We start from the raw sequence: 22,257 nt of genomic DNA on the forward strand, positions 1-22,257 counted from the left end.
AAACTGTCAAAAAAACAACTTATGTTTTAACATCTTTTTTTTCCCCCAGAGGGATGATGAGATAAACGTAGAAGTAGACACATTTTGGCAATATTCACTTTAGGGATTAAGTCAGATGAAATTTAAAGTTCAGTTTTTTAAAAGGCAATATAAAGTATGACAAACCTAAAGTCATTTTCCCTATTTCTTTGAAGCAATGCTTTTTTATTCTTTTAAATTCTACAAAATTCTACTTAACTTCAGTTTGCATGCATTTGTAGTATCCTATGGCTATTTTGTATTCATACTGTCTTTTGAAAGTCAAAATATCACACATTTTCTAAATCTCAGGTGTGGAGCCATATGCCCAGGACATAGGTGTAAGGCCTTGTACCAAGGCCACAGACGTGGGACCTGCACTAAGGTCAGCTCTATAACTGACTAGGCGCCACAGCAGCCATTGCCATGAGCTCTCCTAATCTAAATCTGCCAACTCCCTGATCCCATATTAGGTAAAAATGCCCACTCTATTACCTAACTATAGCACCTTAACAAATAATCTAATGCCACCCTTCCAGCAAGAGTTTTCTTTGTCTTGAAGCTCTAAAAATTGGCTACTAGCCACAGAAGCCTCAACTCTCCCTTGAGCTGACTCACTGTTCTAACAGTATTTTCTGCTCTAATAAACTATTCTCCTCTCATTCTGCTTCATGTCTGGAAATTCTTTTCCAGCTTGCACAAGACCATGACATCAGGGAAGATTTGAAATTTGGCTGGCCTCACACTGAGTCTAGATGTGCGTGCCTGCTCAGTCATGTCCGACTCTTTGTGATCCCATGGACTGTAGCCAGGCTCTTCTGTCCATGGGATTCTCCAGGCAAGAATACTGGAGTGGGTTGTCATGCCCTTCTCCAGGGGATCTTGCTGACTCAGGGACTGAACCTGTGTCTCCTGCATCTTCAGCAATGGGCAGGTGGATTCCTTACCTCTGCACCACCTGGGAAACCCATTTTTTCATTAGAGATATAATTTAACTCCCTGCAAGGCTAATTCTCCTATTTGAAACCTAAGCCATTTTGTTGATTCATTCAGAAAATACTTATTAGGCATCATTATGTACCAGGTTCTTCTAGGCACTGAGGACATAGCAGTGGACAACCCAGAACCCACTGGAGGCAGGAAATAATCACCAAAGCAAAATAAACAAGGTGTTTTTATATATGATAAGAGATACAAAGAAAATATAGGCAATGAGAATGGAACAAAAGCGACTACATGTGGACATGCTCATCTTAGCTGGGAGATGAGTGGTGGTGGGAAAGGACCTGATAACCTGCACCAGCTTCTCCTGCCCTCACAGCACTATCTCCTACCAGCAGTCCTGAAATGTAAATGGAAGTCTAGAAACAAGAGTCCAAGGAAGTTTCCAGGGAGAACATCTAAGATGACTCTGTAAGTGATACTATTCCTAGGTGTGAAGAAGATCTAGCTTAAGATGAAAGTGTCTTTTGTAAGTAATCAGAATTCTGACCATGCAATTAAATTCATTTATAAGGGGTCACTTTTGGTTTTCACTTACAGCCACATTCAGTATGAACTTTCTGAATGTACTTTTGCCTACCAATGAGGCATAGGTTCAGCCCTGATGGACTGTTAATCACATCAGATAATTGAATGGAAGTGGTACTTGTGATCAACATTCTATAGAGCCTTCTAGGTCAGAGTCTGCTGGCAGCTGGCTCTGAGTGGTATTCAGGTGCCCCAGTGGTGGCCTTGATGCTCAAGTTCTGTGACAAATGAGGGTCCCAGTAGATCCCTACTCTAGCAATCTCCCCTCCAGCTATGTGCACTTTTACTGACCACTTGGGCTGATTTCTCACCCCTGGATGGTATCAATGAAATCAACTTAGATTGTTACAGGTACATATTTTCTAAATACAGTTTTTATTTGTTCATCTTTCCTTATTCTAACAAAATTCCTACCATAGTTCTGGTCCCTCCATGGGAGTGGGGATGGGTCAAACCAAGAATGGTGATCTTAAATGCTTAGGAAATTATACATATTTCTTCCTTTATGAGTATCTCTCCTTTTCTGACAGTTTTCATATGCATCAAATACTAATGTAACAAATTCCAAGAAACTATTATGAATGGATTGCTTAATTTAAACCAGTCCACTAAATGAGACTGAAAGATATACAAACACAAGTACACTTGCAGGAGTATACACATACACTACTACTACACACACACACACACACACACACACACACATACATAAAAGTTCCTGTGTATATATGTATCAGTTTATATGCTTGTACACTCACATATATAAGCATCACCTTCTTGAAGCATTGCTTTATTAAATAAGTAATAAATATTTAATAAGGACAAAGCATCATTCTTAGACTTGTGGGGAATATGATGAAAAAAGTACATTTCCTAACTTTTAGGTACTATTATAATGATAGGAAGAAATTGGTCATGTTCACAAGAATAAATGGTATAACACAAGCACATAAGACCAAAAAAACCCTTTCTCTAACAGAGAATTATTATTTATTTCATCTAAGGATTCTTCCCCTATCAGATATCCTCTAGTTTATTTTAATGCAGAATTTTAAATAAATTTTAATTTTATATGAATTTTAAGATCAAAATTACATTTGATCTTGGGCTTCCCTGGTGGCTCAGAGGTTAAAGCTTCTGCCTGCAATGCAACCCTGCCTGCCTGCAACCCAGGGAGACCTGGGTTCGATCCCTGGGTCGGAAGATCCCCTGGAGAAGGAAATGGCAACCCACTCCAGTATTCTTGCCTGGAGAATCCCATGGACAGAGGAGCTTGGTGGGCTACAGTCCATGGGGTCGCAAAGAGTCGGACACGACTGAGTGACTTCACTTTCACATTTTAAGCAATTCAACTATTTGATAAAGTGATGATCACATGCATAGAGAGTTTAATATTATTTATTGTGATAAGATACAAAATGATAGAATAGTTAGCAACATATTCACTTCTTCCTCCTGAGGGTACGTGAACTATATAAGTAATATATTCCCTTTTGTAATTCAAGTCACAAAATGTTGAACCATGATCATTTACTTGCATCTTTTATTCCATCTAAATAAGAGACTATGCACTTAAAGTGTTTATAATCAGCTGTGGAAATATTTATAGAGACTGTTTCTCATTCCAAAAGAAGTTAAGGGCATCCTGACAAGTCTGCAGAGGCTGGAACTTTGGATAGCAGCAATGAGGATGAAATGCCTATTTTCAATGCAATTTTAGCTTATTTAGTCCAGCTTTGCAACAAAACAAAACAGTGTATAACTTCATTTGGTCTCCACTCTCAAGAGTGGGATGACTTGCATGGTTTAAAAAAGGCTTAACAAGTTGTGACTCTGTGGTGTTCTTCAGAGTAAGCGGCCTGGTAAAACTGGTTACTGATTATCCTGACAGGAGCTGGAGCCACTAAAGTCCTGTTATGACTGCCTCATTCCCTTGTGTTTTATTTTCTTAACCTCCTTGGAAACTTTTATGGTAAATCCATCAAAATAAAGATGCTAGTTAGAAAAGACCACATGGTGAATGGAAATAGTGACGAGAACCAACTCATCACCGAAACTGTAAGTAAAACATAGGTGCTCCTTATCTTTGCATTATCTCCCACAGCACCTAATTTAACCTAGTAATTTCTCAAAAAAATGAAAGCAACAAGTAATAGTGAGCAAAGGCAAACCAAAAAACAGTTCAAATCCCAGCCCTGCCACTTCCTCGTGGAGAAGGGAATGGTCACGCCTGCCTCAAAAAATTATTGAAAGGGTTAAATGAATCTTCACTTTTTTTTCTCTTTTACACACTTATATACACACTCAAAGCATATAAATACCCAAGAAGGACAGAGAAGAAAACATAAAAATGTTTATTAATAACTTACAGCTTGGCATGCCTTTCTGTTTTGCAAGAGATGCAACGCTGGATGGTCGACTGATTAACTCCATAGATCCCAAGCCATGTAAAGGTTCCTCCCACTGAGATTGTCCAAAAAGTGTGTCTCCTGAGAGGATCTACATCAAAGCTATGAAGCAGAGAGAAATGAGTGAGCAAACACATTCCTTTGATACCCAAATATTATTTTAGTTGATGAGGTCATACAGCTAAATCTTTATAAAACAAGAAAAAGTAGCATTGGACATACTCAAATATATTTAATCGAGATCCATTTTCCGCTTTTTCTAATACACTGTGTAATCCACCAGCATGGGTTGATCCTTGAATGAGAACCGTTAAGAAGCCCACGATCATGACAACCATCTGAAATGCATCGGTCCACACTACTGCTTTTAATCCTCCCTGAAATGAAGAGAATGGATGTGAGTTCTTTAGGAAGACTTAAACTCTTCCATTTCTGCACAACCTCTTTGCTATCTGCTAGACATCTTTCTTTCTGTCTTTTTCCTCCCTCTCTTCCTTCCTTTCATTATTTCCTTCTTCCTTCCTTTCACAGTCACTGAACACCTTTTATGTGCCAAGTTTATTGAGGATAATCACCTGGGTCTGGCTTGTACAACTTGAGGTTTATTTTTGTAAAGTTAGTGAATAAATTTGGGGAAACTGAGATGGTAGGCTACTGAAAAAAAAAAAAGAAAAGAACTAGAAAGGAATGATAGATCTCATACATTCATGGAGAAAAGTGTTTCAAGAGCTGGAGGAAGATCAAATAGTGAGATGAACAAACCAGAGTGTCAGGAAGGTGTCTCTAACAGTAGATTTCAGGAGAGGGTGATTAAGCAAGTGGTTAGAGCAGTTGTTATCAAATCTGGATCCTCTTTAGAGTCACTTGGGGAATTTAAAAGCACACAAACAAAAAACAATGTCTGAGCCCCATTCCCAGGAATTCAGAATAAATTGAGGTCTGGGTTGGGACAGTTTTAAGTGTTTCTGAAAGCCCCCCCCAAGTGACTCCAATGTACAATTCTAGTTGGAGTTATGTGGGCAAGAAGAAAAGAGGAAAGAAAGAGGCTGCTGGAGAATCTTTTAGGACCATGGCAAAGGTGGAATGCGCAAACTAGGAAAGATTAAATGAAATGATATATTTTTAAAGTACTTTGAAAATGAATAAGCACTATGGGAATGAAAGGATGTGATATTTTTAACACTGAAAAATAGAATTATTATCCTCAGTTACTCCTCCAGAGTGTCAAGAACTTCTATGAAAAGATGACAGGTTTCATCTTTATCTTGAGAAGAAGGAAGACATTGGATTTGTCTCATCATTTCTTGTGTAATTAAAATTAAAATGAGTTTAAAAAATAGACATAAAAGTCCCTTCCAGATGCATTGTATTTGCATATTCTGTTCAATTTCTGATTGGAAGGATATTCAGTCTCTTACTTACTCCTCCTAAGTAGTGGTATTTTGATTTTCTTTAAAGGCGATAAAACCCTTCCAAATCCAAATCAAAATGTCAGATTTTGGTGATACAAAGACCAATGCCAAAGACATCCTTTCAGAGGCTATTTGGCATGGGTTAAGCAAAAGTATGTATAAGCCTGAACTTAAGCTAGACCTGGAGCAAGAGAACAAACCACTTTATAAAATGTGCATCAAAAGGCAGATTATAGCTAGCATGAAAACTTGTCTGATTTTTATGACTCCTTCATATAGCAAGAAACACACCTACCCACATACCACTCATATATAATCCTGATTGTATCTCGAGTGTCACTTAGGTATTGAATCAGCCTGTGTTGTTTTATGTTGCCGACTGTTTACCTCACTAGATTGCAAACTCCTGGATGGCAGGAATTATTTCTTATTATTTTTAAAATATCTTCCACTGTCCACTGATTATCTTAGCTACGCTATACATCCATGGGATTATCAGAGTAAAGAGACTGCAATATAAGCAAGTGCTAGATAGATGAGCCATTGTTTTGGTGAGACTTTGAAGACCCGCAGCCTGGCCAGAGAGGATGGAATAGAGGTGTGGTGAGGATAAATCAAATTAGGCAGACTGACTCACAGACAGAAAGATTTTCAACACTAGTCTAAGAAGCTTACACTTTATCCTGTGAACAATGCAAAGCAAAGAGAGAATTAGGTCAGTCAAGTGGCATGAAGAGATGCACATTTGAAGAAGATTAGGCTGACAGAGGTATGCAGGCTGGAGGGAGGCACTAAAATCAATTAAGAGGTAGTACATTTAGCTTATTTTTGTTTATTGTGATTTTTAAAATATCCAGACTTGTTTCTGATATCTTTTTGCTATTCGTTCTACTTTTTCTATATATATTTTTTCCTTTTGCTTAAATCAGCTGAGGGTGTTTTTTTATTTTTTCACTTTGTTTTAATTCCCTTTTTCTAATTTGACTGTTTTATTTAAATGGGTCCCCTTGAAGTTGTGCCATGGATTTTTCATTTAAAGTCTAAGTTTTTAAAATGTCTTAACAATTCAAGGATTAAAGCATCTTTAAATCTAAGTGCTCTCTCCCTGATTTACATGCTATTGATGTCTAAATGAAATTATTCTTTTTCTTAATCCCTAAATCACATATAATTATTGTTATTACCTTTTTGATATTATAAATTATATTATTTAACATTATATAAATTATACCACACTATAAAATTATTATTGTCACTAAGCATCAAAAATTGTTTGATTAGACTTACTAAATGTTCATTATTATATTTTTGTCATTTTTTCCATCAAAATCCAGAGAATTTTATTTCTTCCCACAATACTTCCTTCAGGTTATTCTCTGGGGAAGATATGTTAATGGTAATTTGTCTTAGTTCTTGACAGTTGATAGTAGTGCTGAAAGATAGTTTTGCTGAATACACAGTTATAATTGACAGTTGTTTCTTCCAGTGCTTTGAAGATATTGTTTCACTGCTCTGGCTTCCATTACTGTTGCTAAGAAGTCTGCCTTTCCTGTCCCTGGCAACGCATCTAGTTATCTTCCTACAGGCAAATACTTCGAAGCCACTGATCTGTTACGTATGGCCAGACATGTACGAAGTAGAAGCCCATTTTTAATTTAGGTAGCGGATGTGTGTATGCTCAGTCGTGTCTAACTTTCTGCAGCCTCATGGAGTGTAGCCCTCCAGGCTCCTCTGTCCTGGCATTTTCTGGGCAAGAATATTGGAATGGGTTGCCATTTCCTTCTCCAGGGGATCTTCTCAACCCAGGGATGGAATCTGTCTTCTGCTTGGTAGGTGGACACTTCACCACTGCACCACCTGGGAAGTTCAGGATGAGATAGTTAGATAGCATCACCATCTCAATGGACATAAACTTGAGCAACCTCCAGGAGATAGCGAAGGCAAAGGAAGCCTGCTGTGCTGTACTCTATGGATTTGCAAAGAGTTAGACGTGACTTAGGGACTGAACGACAACAAAAGGAGATGTGTGTCTAGAACAGAAGTATGGTAGTGAGAATGGAATGGAAAAAAAATAAGACGAAACTTTGCAGTGTAAAGAAAAGATGGGATTTACAGGTATGAAAAAGAGATAGGAACATTTTTAAATTGTATATTATCATAACATATGTTTTTAAAAAGTAGGTGCTATGCACACAAGGCCAAAATGCATGGACAGTATGCTATATCAAAATACTATATGATAATATATCAATTACTTTATTTTTCTCTATAAAGGGGGAAAGACAATCCAACTATCTGGGAACCATTGCCATATTCTTAACTAGTTACTTATACGCTCCATATATAGGACCAATACAAGGAGATCCAACCAGTCCATCCTAAAGGAAATCAGTCCTGAATATTCATTGGAAGGATTGATGCTGAAGCTGAAACTCCAATACTTTGGCCACCTGATGTGAAGAACTGACTCATCGGAAAAAACCCTAATGCTGGGAAAGATCGAAGGCAGGAGAAGAAAGGGACGACAGACGATGAGATGGTTGGATGGCATCATTGACTCAATGGACATGATTTTGAGTAAACTCCGGGAGTTGGTGATGGACAGGGAGGCCTGGCATGCTGCAGTCCATGGGGTCACCAAGAGTCGGTCACAACTGAGCGACTGAACAGTTCAGGGACTGAACTGAACTGAATGGATAGTACCAATAAGGCTTCCCTGGTGGCTCAGACGATAAAGAATCTGCCTGCAATGCAGACTCGGTTTCCATCCCTGGGTTGGGGCGATCCCCTGGAGGAGGGTGTGGCTACCCATTCTAGTATTCTTGCCTAGAGAATCCCATGGACAGTGGAGCCTGGCATGCTACAGTTCATGAGATCACAAAGAGTTGGACACGACTGTAGTGACTTAGCAAGTACGGTATCAATGGCTCATAAGAATAAAGATTCCTATTATAGGACATGACAAATAATAGATGCTCAATGAATATTTGTTGAACTAAACTAATTGTAACAATTTCATAAATATCATTTCCAGTACCACCCAAGTTCCTTGATTAAAACTAAGCATGTGTAAAGCCAAATGTTAAATGTAGTCCAAGCTTATCCATCAATGAGACAAAATCAAGGTGTGGAATCCTCAAGTTTCCAAAATACCAGCCATCATTGGTTGTTCATTGATACATTGTGTATTCCTTAACCAGTAGTCAATGAAGTACTGGTTGGTCAAAAAGTTTGTTTAGCTTTTCCATAAGATGTTACAGAAAAACCCAAAGGACCTTTTTGACCAATCCAATATAAATGTTACCTAAGGCTACCTAACACTGTTAATGAGCACATTTTTTTTTTCCTCAGTAGTTGCATATGGCTACCTCACCTTCGAGCAGGGAGATATTTCTGTCATTAAATCTTCTTTTACTCATGGCTCTCTCAAATAGGCCCAGAGCTCAAATTCTACTAATGGTTGATATGGAAAAGGATTTTAAATAAAACAACAGCACCTTCCTCAGAAAACTGTTACAGATAAGGCAGCATATTTCTATTTAATTGAGAAATAGCAATTTCTGCTATACTTAGATGCTTTGTTGTTGGAAATTTGCTCTTATCCCATATTAGGAAGTAGTGCTAAATACTTTTTCACAGCTAGATACATACCAGGGTACAGTAGAATGTGCAAACGATTCCTGTTGCAAACACAGAGCCCCAGAGATCAAACCCAGTCACTACAAAAAGAGAAAAAAATATTGAAAGAAGTTCCTTTAAGGACAGTAAAAGAACAAACTTTATGAGAAAAAAGTCACAATATTCTTGTCTGTATTCTTTGTGGGCAAATGAAAATCAAATTAGAGGTGATAAAATTAAATTAAATTTTATCATATCTGATAGAGATTATATTATATTATTATAACTCAATCCAGTCCATAGGACTTCCCCAGTGGTTCAGCAGTGAAGAATCCACCTGCAGTGCAAGAGACACAGGAGACATGGATTCCAACCCTGGGCTGGGGAGATTCCCTGGAGGAGGGCATGGCAACCCACTCCAGTATTCTTGCCTGGAGAATCCCAAGGACAGAGGAGCCTGGTGGGCTACAGTCCATAGGGTTGCAGAGTTAGACACAACTAAAATGGCTGAGCAGCAGCAACCCAGTCTGTAATTTTCATTTAATGTTATAAGCCAAATTTTTTCTCTTAAGATTCTGGAGTTCCCAATCTCTGTACCAATTGTTTGTTTATTTGTTTGTTTTTCTTAAAAAAGTTAGTTAGTGCAATCTCTGCACCAAACATTTCATTATTTGCTTGCATTTCTTAACAGAGTCTGCATACTTTTAACCCACCTCAACAATGACTGTGAATAAATATTTTTCAGTATAAGCACATAACACAATTAAATTGAATATTGAGGACTTCTAAAATTATAGATATCATTATGAAATTTCTTTTGCTTTTGATTTTTCTTTCCTTTTTTCCCCCTGGGATTCTATTCTTTCAACAAGGTCAAGTGTAAATCTTAAAATAATTACTACAAACACCTGTTACTCATGTATCCAGAGTATCCTCTTCATGAGATTACTGAGAAAGGACCATATGTTATAGATGACCTTATTTACGTTGTTTGTATAGAACACAAAACTGTCAACTTATGGTTACCAAAGAGGAGAGAGAGAGAGTAGGGATAAATGGTAGCTCAGATGGGAAAGAATCTGCCTGTAATCCAGGAGACCCACGTTTGATCCTTGGGTTGGGAAGATCCCCTGGAGAAGGGAATGGCAATCCATTCCAGTATTCTTAACTAGAGAATCCCATGGATAGAGGAGCCTGGTGAGCTACAGTCCGTGGGGTCACAAAGAGCGGGGCACAGCTGAATGACTAACACACACCCACAGGATTTCTAATACTATTTCTAAACTGCTATACATGAAAAAAATTGAAAAAGATAAACAACAAAGATTTAGCACAGGGAACCATATTCTGTATCTTACAATAACCTATAATGGAAAATAGCTTGAAAATATACATAAAACTGACTTTGATGTACACCTGAATCTAATACAATGTTGTAAATCAACCAAACCGCAAAAAAATTTGTCGTTACTTCAGTGATTAGAAAACGAATGACAATCAAATTGGATGTTTGAAACCACGTGGATAAAGCCAAGTAACTAGTTATTCACGTTATTTTCAATGTTCAACTTTCAGAGCTTTATGTTGTGACAACTACAGTAATTCACAGTATTCTAACCACAGGAATGTCTTCGCAACAGGATTTTGTGCATACATTTCTCAAGATAGCAACACAGGTATAAAAATGGTGGAAAGCACAAGAGAGTTTGGCTAACTCACCTTGATTGAGGGCCAGAGCAGGAGCATACACCACCACTCCCGTGTAGAGAATCTGGTGGAGGGAGAAGAATCAGGTGAACAGTGAGAAGAGCGACATGGAAAGGAAACCTTCCTAAAAATTTCCTTACGACCTTAGCACTACACTTCCTTCAACTTGTTCCAAACATTTCGTTCCCTCACACTCTCATTTTGAAGTCCTTGGCAACTGTAACTAATTTGCAAAAAGGATAATAAGCGTGAGCTAGAGGAAGGCTGTTGGAGTTTTAAAATGGCTATACATTTTGAGATTTTATGGCTACAGCTGGTGCATTTCTGAAGGATATGAAAATAAGGTTCAGTGTTCGACTCACCCTTCCACTGCCCATCATACACATATCGCTGTGACACAAACACATGTTAGCAGTTTGCTGAAACATAGGCTTTAGAGCAGAGATGGAATAATCTAAGAGGGGAGCACCTTGCAGGGGAAACTAGCAACACAGGCGACCTCCTTTACGGGCATATCTTCAAACTTCCAGAACTGGAGGCCACTACACTGACAGAAGTGGGTCGGGTCCCATATAGTTTTGAATGAAATTTCACCATTTAGAGATCCATGTGAGAGTTTTAAAAGGCAAATAACCATGGACAGGTTAAGGAGCATTGTTTTCCATGTTTTTTTGCCCTTAAATCCTAAGGTCACTGATGGAAGTTTTAATTTAGAAATGGAAGGTTATCTTATAGTAGAAAGTTCTCGGTGAGTCATTGAAATGCATCAAAGCTATCCCACAGGCAGCTGTGGGCAGCAAGAGGATACCCTAGAACCAAGGAGGTAGGAGAAGAGTCCAAAAGGGGATGTGGGAGTATTGGTTTAAGAGTATAATTTTAAACTAATTTTCAGAAACTAACTCATCTCTGTGTTGAACCAGAAATGAGTATTTCTGGTTCAACACAGCTGAACTAGCAAAAAAAAAAAACAAAAAACACAGTTACCAGACCATTTCATATCAAAAGCAACTTGTACCAGTTAAATAAGAGTTCACAATAAATTTAAGAAAACGCTCTTTTGCTCCTTTGGTGGTTTATGATATGTATTTAGTATTATTTATACAGATATATGAAGTCTATGAAACGTGGAAATCCCTCTATAAAATCACATATTTTGAAAGCGCTATCCTTGGAAGACAGTAGTTTCTTCTTAGTGTTGAATCTTTCCTTTAACTGTGTTAATTGCTTCTTGAAATAAACAAACCCATTCCTGCCACCCCACAACCCACCTCTGCAGCAGCCCTTCCTCCTTACCGTTTGCACAATGTAGATGACTGTGGCTGCATAGCGAACTGGTTTGTTGAATCGTAGTTGTAAGTACTAGAAAGAACAGAGAGAAGGACACGCAAAAAATCAGCAAGGTTTATTTAAAGGCTGCTAAGAAGGTTTGCTTTTTCTTGGTATTTCTCTGAGTTTAATGCTTAGCTTTATAACATGATTTTACCCTATTTGAACTTGAAAGAAAGGGAGAGAAATTTGGATTGTTTAAAGTCAAAGATGTATTAAAGCTCAGTTTTTGCTCAAATTTCACATGATGGTCAGAGAAGATAAATACTTTTTTAAAATTTTTAAATTATTATTGCTTCAATTAAAAGGTCTCCTGGCTCTCTCCCCAGGGCTCTTCCTACTAGATGTACTAAAGCCATTATTTCATTTTCTAGCCACACTGCCCCTAGATTCAGCTCAGGCCTTCCTTACCTCTTGCACAGATCAATGCAGTAACGCTCTATCTGAGCTCTCTAAGCTCTCTCCAAATCATGCCCACCCATTCCACCAATCACACACCTGCCACATTGATTCTCCTAAAGCAGAACACTGGTCACATCACACTTTTCCTCAAAGGTTTCAGTGATTCTCTATCACTGACAAAACATAACACACATCCAGGCTCTCCATTCTAAACCCTCTACTAACTGATCCACACCCTTCTGCTCTCAACATCACTAGCCCTCACCTGATTTACTGTCTACATAAAATCACTATGTATTGTTCAGCCAGCATGCTTTGTACTCTGCAGATTTCTCTTCTGTGTAGGAAGATTTTTCAGTGCAAGAGAGCCTCCCCTCACCTCTAGCCCTCAAAATTCACCAATTATTAGTCATCTTTCAAAAACGAGAGCCTGATTGCCATTCCTGTTCCTACTCATACTTTCCCCTCTGAACTCTTTAGGCAATTATACTAAGCTTCTTTAGCACTTGATAAACAGCTACCTTGGATTTTAGTGTTGGATTCCCATATTTTATAGGCTTCCCAGGTTGCACAGAGGTAAATAATCCACCTGCCAATACAGGAGATGCAAGAGATGTGGGTTCGATCCCTGGGTTGGGAAGACCTCTAGAAAAGGAAACAGCAACCCACTTCAATATCCTTGCCTGGAAAATCCCATGGATGGAGGAGCCTGACTGACTACAGTTCATGGGTTGCAAAGAGTTGGACTTGATTGAGCATGCCTGTGTGCACACATCACATATTTTACAGTATTCATTTCCTATAGCAACTGTAACAAACTATCACAAATTTGGTGACTTTAAACAACAGAAATGTGTTTTCTTACAGTTCTAGAAGTCAGAAATTCAAAATCAATTTCACTGGACCAAAACCAAGGTGTTGCCTGGGCTCTGCTCCCTCTGGAGGTCTTAGGGAAGAATCTACTTCTTGCCTCTTAGGAGTTTTGGTGGCTGCAGGCGTTCCTTAACTTCTAACGTCATCACTCCAGTTTCTGCCTCTGTGGTCACATTGCTTTCTCTTTGTCTGACAAGTGTTCCTCTGCATCCCTCTTATAAATATGATTGTACTTAAGGCCTGCCTGGTTAAATCAGCATAACCCCTCCATCTCAAGATTCTTAATTTAATCAGTTTTGCAAGGATCTCTTTTTTAAAATCATATAAGGTAATAGTTACAGATTCCTGGCATTAGGACATTTATTATCCCATTTGGAGAGTGGTGGTGGTAGTTTAGCTGCTAAATTGTGTCTGATTCTTTGTGTCAGCATGGACTGTAGCCTGTCAGGTTCCTTGGCTCATGGGATTTCCCAGGCAAGAATACTGGAGTGGGTTGCTATTTGCTCCTCCAGGGAATATTCCAGACCCAAGGATAGAATCGGTATCTTCTGCTTGGCAGGTGGCTCCTTTACTACTGAGCACTGGGAAGACCATTTTTGGAGGGAGGTGCATGCATCTTCCAGTCTACCACTTATTTTCCCTCGTGCATGTAACAGTGTCCAATTTTTTCACTGTATCTTCATCTTTCATGTATTCATTTAATAAATATTTATCCCTTGTCTTCCATATTGCATTCTGACCTACAATGATAGCAAATATTATATACTTCATGACCCAAAGGACTTTACAGATGAGAGGAGGAGACTACTAAATTTATAGCAGTAAAGTTACAGTGATGGTATGTACTAGAAGAAAAGCTACAGGGAGTTATGAACATACTAAATCGATGTATCTGATTTACTGTTGGGGATCACCAAAGGTATTCCTGAATTCCTAGAATTCCTGCTCTAGAAGGCACTAGTATTTGAACTCCAGTGCACAATAAACATGCATTGAATGAACAAAATAAATGTTAAAAGTAGCAAATAGTTGAGGATTTAATATCTTAGTAGTAATTCTTGGTAGTAATTTTTAATTGGTAATAATTGTTATCTAATTTAAGAAAAAATCATTTAGATTAAACCTGGAATTAACCACTCCTTTTTCCTAGAAATAATACATAAGTAAGAGTTGTTTGATGCCTTAAGATGGGACATTCTTTAAAACCCTAGAAAAGACTCCTCTTGGCAGAATTGTCACTCTATTTCACACTAATCCAATCTCTCAACTTACCTGCTCAACCATTCCCCCAAAGAAAGAACTGCCTTATTTTCATCCCATCTTTCTTCAGATGGTGCATTCAGTACACTATGAGTCAGGTGGATGTGTGAATGAGGGCACCATGTACAAGGAAAATATTTTTAAAGAAGTCACTGAGGAAGGATCTGAAAATCTCAGCTATCACAGGATAAAAAAACAAAACAAAACTTTTATGTTGAGGACAACTCGGGTTCAGATTACATGTCATTGGAAAGATTAGATTATTGCACTAAACCATGGCTCCCTCTCTCTAAAATTGACACTTGTGTGACCTAACGACACAGTGGATGATAACACCAAGTGCAGGGACAGGAATATATGGGATCTTAGTGACCATAGTAGCTGTCGTGGGTGTGACCCTCGTAGTTTATTGCCATTCTCTGTCCCAGTACACCTTGATGGTATCTAAGTGTTCTGTGATTATCTGCTTGAGGGCTTTATCTTAGCCCTTCCCCAGGACAGACTAAAACTGCTGAAAGCCAACAATAAAAGGAAATTGGACCCCCAAAATCCTGGTAATTTCCATCTCAGTGAGGCCAACCCTGATATGTGACCTATACTGTCTTCCTGAGATCCCCAATGAGATGGAACCTCAGTTGCTCATGGTTAACAACCTGCTCAAAAAACATTGGCTTTTTTTCCATGTCTTACTTGCCACTGGCCTACTGATAATTTAATAAAATCATTTCCCCCAAAAATGACTTGCATACAATTCCTTGTCTCAGGGTTTTCTTCTGGGAGAATGCAACTTAAGACAGTGATATTTCTATTAATAACAAATATGATTCAAGTGGAGACTGCAGAATTGCTTGTGTGATAAGCTGTACCTTCTTGTTGACAGAGATTCTTCTCCCATAACATTAAGAGTCAAGGATAGCCTACTGTAAGATGAGACCAAATCTGATATGCTATTATACAAGTTGTCCCATCTGAGTTTGCCTAGACCAATGAGCCAAATCACTAGCTGATGGCAGTCACATCAGTCAATTCAGTTTAGTCTCTCAGTCGTGTCCGACTCTTTGTAACCCCATGAATCTCAGCATGCCAGGCCTCCCTGTCCATCACCAACTCCCAGAGTCCATCTAAACCCACGTCCACTGAGTCAGTGGTGCCATCCAACCATCTCATCCTCTGTCATCCCCTTCACCTCCTGCCCTCAATCTTTCTAGCATCAGGGTCTTTTCCAATGAGTCAACTCTTCGCATGAGGTGGCCAAAGTATTGGCGTTTCATCTTCAGCATCTGTTCTTCCAATGAACACCCAGGACTGATCTCCTTTAGGATGGACTGGATGGATCTCCTTGCAGTCCAAGGGACTCTCAAGAGTCTTCTCTAACACCACAGTTCAAAAGCATCAATTCTTCGGTGCTCAGCTTTCTTCACAGTCCAACTCTCACATCCATACATGACCACTGCAAAAACCATAGCCTTGACTAGACGGACCTTTGTTGGCAAAGTAGTGTCTCTGCTTTTTAATATGCCATCTAGGTTGGTCATAACTTTCCTTCCAAGGAGTTCAGTTCAGTTCAGTTGCTCAGTCGTGTCCGACTCTTTGTGACCCCATGAATTGCAGCATGCCAGGCCTCCCTGTCCATCACCAACTCCCGGAGTTCACTCAAACCCACATCCATCAAGTCGGTGATGCCATCCAGCCATCTCATCCTCTGTCATCCCCTTCTCCTCCTGCCCCCAATCCCTCCCAGCATCAGTCTTTTCCAATGAGTCAGTTCTTCGCATGAGGTGGCCAAAGTACTGGAGTTTCAGCTTTAGCATCATTCCTTCCAAAGAATACCCAGGACTGATCTCCTTTAGAATGGACTGGTTGGATCTCCTTGCAGTCCAAGGGACTCTCAAGAGTCTTCTCCAACACCACAGTTCAAAAGCATCAATTCTTCAGCGCTCAGCTTTCTTCATAGTCAACTCTTACATCCAAACATGACTACTGGAAAAACCATAGCCTTGACTAGACGGACCTTTGTTGTAAGTGTCTTTTAATTTCATGACTGCAATCACCATCTGCAGTGATTTGGGAGCCTCCCCCCCAAAAGTCTGACACTGTTTCCACTCTTTCCCCATCCATTTCCCATGAAGTGATGGGACCGGATATCATGATCTTAGTTTTCTGAATGTTGAGCTTTAAGCCAACTTTTTCACTCTCCTCTTTCACTTTCATCAAGAGGCTTTTTAGTTCCTCTTCACTTTCTGCCATAAGGGTGGTGTCATCTGCATATCTGAGGTTATTGATATTTCTCCCAGCAATCTTGATTGCAGCTTGTGCTTCCTCCAGCCCAGCGTTTCTCATGATGTACTCTGTATAGAAGCTAAATAAGCAGGGTGACAATATACAGCCTTGATGTACTCCTTTTCCTCTTTGGAACCACTCTGTTGTTCCATGTCAGTTTTAACTGTTTCTTCCTGACCTGCATATAGGTTTCTCAAGAGGCAGGTCAGGTGGTCTGGTATTCCCATCTCTTTCAGAATTTTCCACAATTTATTGTGATCCACACAGTCAAAGGCTTTGGTATAGTCAATAAAACAGAAATAGATGTTTTTCTGGAACTTTCTTGCTTTTTTTGATGATCCAGCGGATGTTGGCAATTTGATCTCTGGTTCTTCTGCCTTTTCTAAGACCAGCTTGAACATCTGGATAGATGGCCCCAAGGTAGATCAGAAGAAGAACCTGACTATCTTAGAACTTCTTGAGCTCAGATCAGATCCACTGAATTGTGAACAAATATAATTGTTGTCTTAAGAAATTTATTTTGGGGTGGTATATTACACATCAATAGATATTTGACATAAAAAGTGATGTCAGAAGTTGAGAAATGTAACAAAACCCAAAATATATGGTATTGGCTGGATAGCATATGAAGTCTAGGAAAGCAAACAGAGAATTGTTACTGAAAAATGGATATAGAGTAAGGAAGCTGCTATAGGAATCTAGAAAAAGTCATTGGTTGTAACATCCAACTCAGTTTAGTTCTTCTAAATTCAGTCAATTTGGTCAAACTAGAGAGACAGTATTAAGAAAAAAGAAAATATATATATATATATATATATATATATATATATATATGTAATAAGACTTCTTGAATTCTAATTTGAGCTTTGCCACTATCTAACTCCATAATAAAAGACTATTCAAACTGCATAATTTTCCATCTGAAAGATTGTGTTCACTCACTTACTCATCCAGTGGTCATCTTTGTAGATGTATAGCTTTGCAAGCAAGCATGTTAAGTTGCTTAGTTTTGTCTGACTCTTTGCAAACCCATGGACTGAGGTTCACCAGGCTCCTTTGTCCATGGAATTTTCCAGGCAAGAATACTGGGTATGGTCAAAAGTAAAAATGGAAGTTCAGCAGAAAATTTGCACACATCATGCTTGCTTCTAAAAATAGCACAGGTAATATTTACCATCATGATGGATTATTTTCAAACCCCAAACCTGATCTAGCCTCACTTCTTTCCATCTCAGGAAATAAAAAGTCCACTTTTCATGCGGGTTCAAGCCCAAGTAATGTGACGCCATCCTTGATTCTTTTTCATTTCACTCCTCACATGCAGTTCGTAAAAGAACCCCGGCATTTCCTCCCCCAACTTTCAGAATTCCACTCATGTCATCCCCTCTGTCTCCACACTAATGTTGTCATCTCTTGCCTAGATTATGGCAGCAGCCTCCTAACTAGACCCCTGCTTCAGCAATAATATCCTGCTAGAGGAATACTCTTGAAATACAAGTCACTCTTCTGCTCAAACATTGTAATGACCTATCTCACTGAGAGTAAAAAGCAATCCTTAAAATGGTCTAAAAAGGCCTCATAACAGTGGTTCAGACCCTATCACGCACTAAACATCCATTTTACAACAAATATTTTGTCACAATATTTACTATACTGAAATAATACTCAATAATGATATCATATACTCAATAATGATATCATACACATCTAATTTCTCAACTTTTAACTATAATTACTAAAATGCCACAAATGTAATTTAAAGGAGAAGTAAAATGAAAGCAATTTCTAAATAAAGAGTATATATAATCTATAAGGCTTAGAAAACACCATGGAAGAAGACATAGAGAAGTAGTGGCCTTGGCACTATAATGAAAAATCTGGATTAGAGAGAGGTATGTAGTTCAGAAACTATTTAGTTTAAGAAGTACAAGAAAGGACTTCCCAGGTGGTCCAGTGGTTGGGAATCCACTTTCTAATGCAGGGAACACGAGTTCAATCCCACATGCTGTGGGGCAACTAAACCTGTTTGCCAGCCCATGTGTCACAATGAAGACCTAGTGCAGCCAAAAATAAATAAATAAATAAAATAAGAATAACAAGTTTGTGCTTTAAACTAAAAAAGAAGAAGACTAAGAAAAATGAGAAAGTAGGTAGCCCAGAAGCTAGTGTTAAGGGTAAATTATAACAAACTGGACCTATTAATGTTTGATAACAGAAAGAAGAAAATAACTCTATCTGAGGTGGAGACAACGTCGTGAGACTAATTATAAATTGTCCAAGTGGAGATAATGAAAACGCACGCTATTGCAAATGAGCTGAGCCTGAGTTACAGCTTGAGGGTGAGAACAATTCCTTATGCTTTGACATGGGAGAGAATAGTGACAAAGTAGCCCACATTCATAGATTAGTCTTGAAATCTTTCTGCATATTAAAGCATTTAAATCAGCTGGTTATTACCAGCCCCAAAAGTCACTGGCTTAAAAACTAAGGACTTAATATTTCTCACAGTTTTTAGGACTGGGTAGGCGATTGCTCTACTTGTTGGCACAAAGTTCTCATGGGTCTGCAATCAATGGGAAGATAAGCTGGGGGAGAAAGTCCAAGACGGCCTCACTCACAAGTCTGATGATTGGTGTTGGCTGCTAGCCAGGCTGCCTCTGTTCTCCTCTATGTGTCCATTCATCCTCCAGAAATGAGACCAGCTAGATCTGCTTCCTGACATAGCTGTATCAGAACAGCTTTCCAAGAAGGCAAAGGCAGAAGCTATAAGCTCACGAGACTTCAGCTCCACTTTCACACATCACTTCTGCCACATTCTATTGGCCAAAGTAAGTCACAAGGCCATCCCAGATTTAAGAGGTGGGGACATAAACTCTCCCCTTTCAGTCCTTTCTACTTCAAAAAACCTGATAAGAATATCCATAGATAGGTAGCTAGAAATGGAGGATGAACAAATAAACATAAATTAAAGCCTCTATATTGAGACTATAAATTTGGGGACAGTAGCAACAACAAGAATAATAATTATAATAATACAAATTCTTCCTCTGTATTTACCATTTGCCAGGCTTTGTTAAGAGTATTTGCCTATAATAACTCATTTACTCCTCACAGACATTCTTTAAGATAGACCCCTTTATTATTCTTATTTTACGTGTGTTAAAATCAGCTACAGAGGTGAGTCATTTCCCCAAAGCTATGCAGCTAGTTAAGTGGCAGAGCTAGTAGTCAAAAACAAGTAGCTCTAGACTTTGAGTCTAGAGCTCATGCCTTTCTCATGTGCCACACTGCCAATGCTTTCCTCTCTCTCTTTTAAACTTTTTATTTTATATTGGAGTATAGCCAACCAACAATGTTGTGACAGTTTCAGGTAGACAGCAAAGGGATTCAGCCATACATATACATGTATCCTTTCTCCCCCAAACTCCCCTCCCCTCCAGGCTACCACATAACATAGAGCAGGGTTCCCTCTGCTATACAGACGGTTATCCATTTTAAATATAGCAGTGTGTACTTGCTGATCCCAAACTCTCTAATTATCCTTTCTGCCCTGTTCCCCACCTCTGACACTGCCAGTTCTTAACAAAGAAAGAGGCAATTCCAAAATATATACTTTACACAATCTGAGTTTCTTTGTATCAGGGTACTACAATTTTAAAAATATGTAACATGTATACTATCATGTAAGAATCGAATCGCCAGTCTATGTCCGACACAGGATACAGCATGCTTGGGGCTGGTGCAAGGTGATGACCCAGAGAGATGTTATGGGGAGGGAGGAGGGAGGGGGGTTCATGTTTGGGAATGCATGTACACCCATGGTGGATTCATGTCAATGTATGGCAAAACCAATACAGTATTGTAAAGTAAAATAAAGTAAAAAAAATAATAATAAAAATAAAAAATAAAAAAAATATGTAAAAGGCAAATGTGAAGGGTAAATTAAATTCAACTAAATCCCTGTGTGTCCTCTATCCGTATGGTCTCAAATCTCTTCAGTTACATATTTGTAACTGGTTTAAATAATGGAACCACTTTACTAAAAGTGCACCATCTATTGTATAATCTTAAATCATCTATCTGTATCTCAGTTTTCTTAGCCTAAAAGAGACAATACACAATGTTCTTTGTGCTTTTCAGAATAAAATAAAACAAGTAACAAGTTCAGTTCTCTTTCATTGAGAATCTCCTATGAGTTAGGCAGTGCTTTAGATGTTTACCAACAAATTCTCATTTAATCGTTGAAATAGCCTCAGAGCTTGACTTTGTTACTTTCACTCTACAGATGGAAGGTGTAGATGTCTGTGCCTGTCTCTGCATACAGGTACGTCCGTGTCCAAAGCTTAAGCTTTCCCCAATAACACTGTAATAAATTCTCGCCATGATTTCTAATTATCCTGCAAATAAGTGTTTTGCAACCACCATGTGTTATCATTAAGACATAATACACATAAGATGTATATTAGAGGGAAAAAGCAATCGTAAAAAGACCTGTTCAAGAGGAGAGGAAACAGCAACTCTTCCCAAAGTAAAAAAGAAGCAAGTAGTTGTTTTACCTCGTACGTGCTGGTGATGCCAGATCTGTAGAACACAGGAAGAAAGAGCTCTGATGTGAGGATAACGACTAACGCATACGCAATGAAGAATAGGACGAAGGATGCTCCAAAGCGGTAGACGTCAGCAGGGGTCCCCAAGACAGTGACGGCGGACATGAAGCTGGCTGTCAGGGAGAGTGCCACCGGGCCAAAGTTCATTTGCCGTCCACCGACCAGAAACTCCCTCGAAGTTGCTTTTTTTCTCTCCTTAATTGCATAGAACACCCCAATTCCAGAGGAAATGATAAAGAGGGCTGCAAAGACAACATAATCCCAAACTGCAAAGTTCTTCACCTCCATGCTGAGACGTATAGGCACCAGAGAGTTGCTCTCAACCCGATGTCTTTCCAAAAGCAAAGCTCAGTATGCTTTGCTGTGAGAGGAGGCTGAGGCTGTGTGAAGAGAATGATGACCAGAGGCACTTGGGTAGCACTTCAGACACCAAGTTGTACCTGGGAAGGATCTCAGAAGTCAACAGCAAAGAGGATTCTGGTAGTGTTATGAGTATCGACAGATAAGAACTTGAAATCTGACCCTGGCCTGGAGCTCTCTGTTCCTTTGCTAAAGCATATGCTGCAGAGAAGGAATTCAGATGTATTTTGAAATTAATAACCACCGACGGTGAAATGCACTTGCCAGATAACATGTTCTTTAATCTCCTAGGTTTTCTTTTAACTTAAGGTTAAATATTACTGGGAAACATAGGAGTGATTCAAGTTCACCACCTCAGCATTTTTGAGTTAAACAGAATCTGTAAAATGCCAACACAACTATCACTGGTGTCTTTCTTCCGAGTAAGGGAGAGTGAAGGTGTGTACCTGTGACTTT

At 38.9% G+C, this 22,257-nt stretch overlaps 1 protein-coding gene across 1 annotated transcript in view; it reads right to left on the minus strand.

The window, feature by feature from the left end:
• SLC5A12 (solute carrier family 5 member 12) overlaps window positions 1-21,729 on the minus strand; it is a 45,884-nt gene extending 24,155 nt beyond the window's left edge. Inside the window, exons 1-6 of the mRNA XM_052653166.1 lie at window positions 21,391-21,729; window positions 11,987-12,052; window positions 10,706-10,757; window positions 9,020-9,087; window positions 4,179-4,333; window positions 3,918-4,058 (exon numbers count right to left, since the gene is read on the minus strand). Coding sequence (XP_052509126.1) covers window positions 3,918-4,058; window positions 4,179-4,333; window positions 9,020-9,087; window positions 10,706-10,757; window positions 11,987-12,052; window positions 21,391-21,729 — 821 coding nt within the window. The remainder of the gene's footprint in view (window positions 1-3,917; window positions 4,059-4,178; window positions 4,334-9,019; window positions 9,088-10,705; window positions 10,758-11,986; window positions 12,053-21,390) is intronic.
• Window positions 21,730-22,257: the final 528 nt, after the last annotated feature.

This window comes from Budorcas taxicolor, chromosome 15 (genome assembly GCF_023091745.1).
Source record: "Budorcas taxicolor isolate Tak-1 chromosome 15, Takin1.1, whole genome shotgun sequence".
NCBI classification, from domain to species: Eukaryota; Metazoa; Chordata; class Mammalia; order Artiodactyla; family Bovidae; genus Budorcas; species Budorcas taxicolor.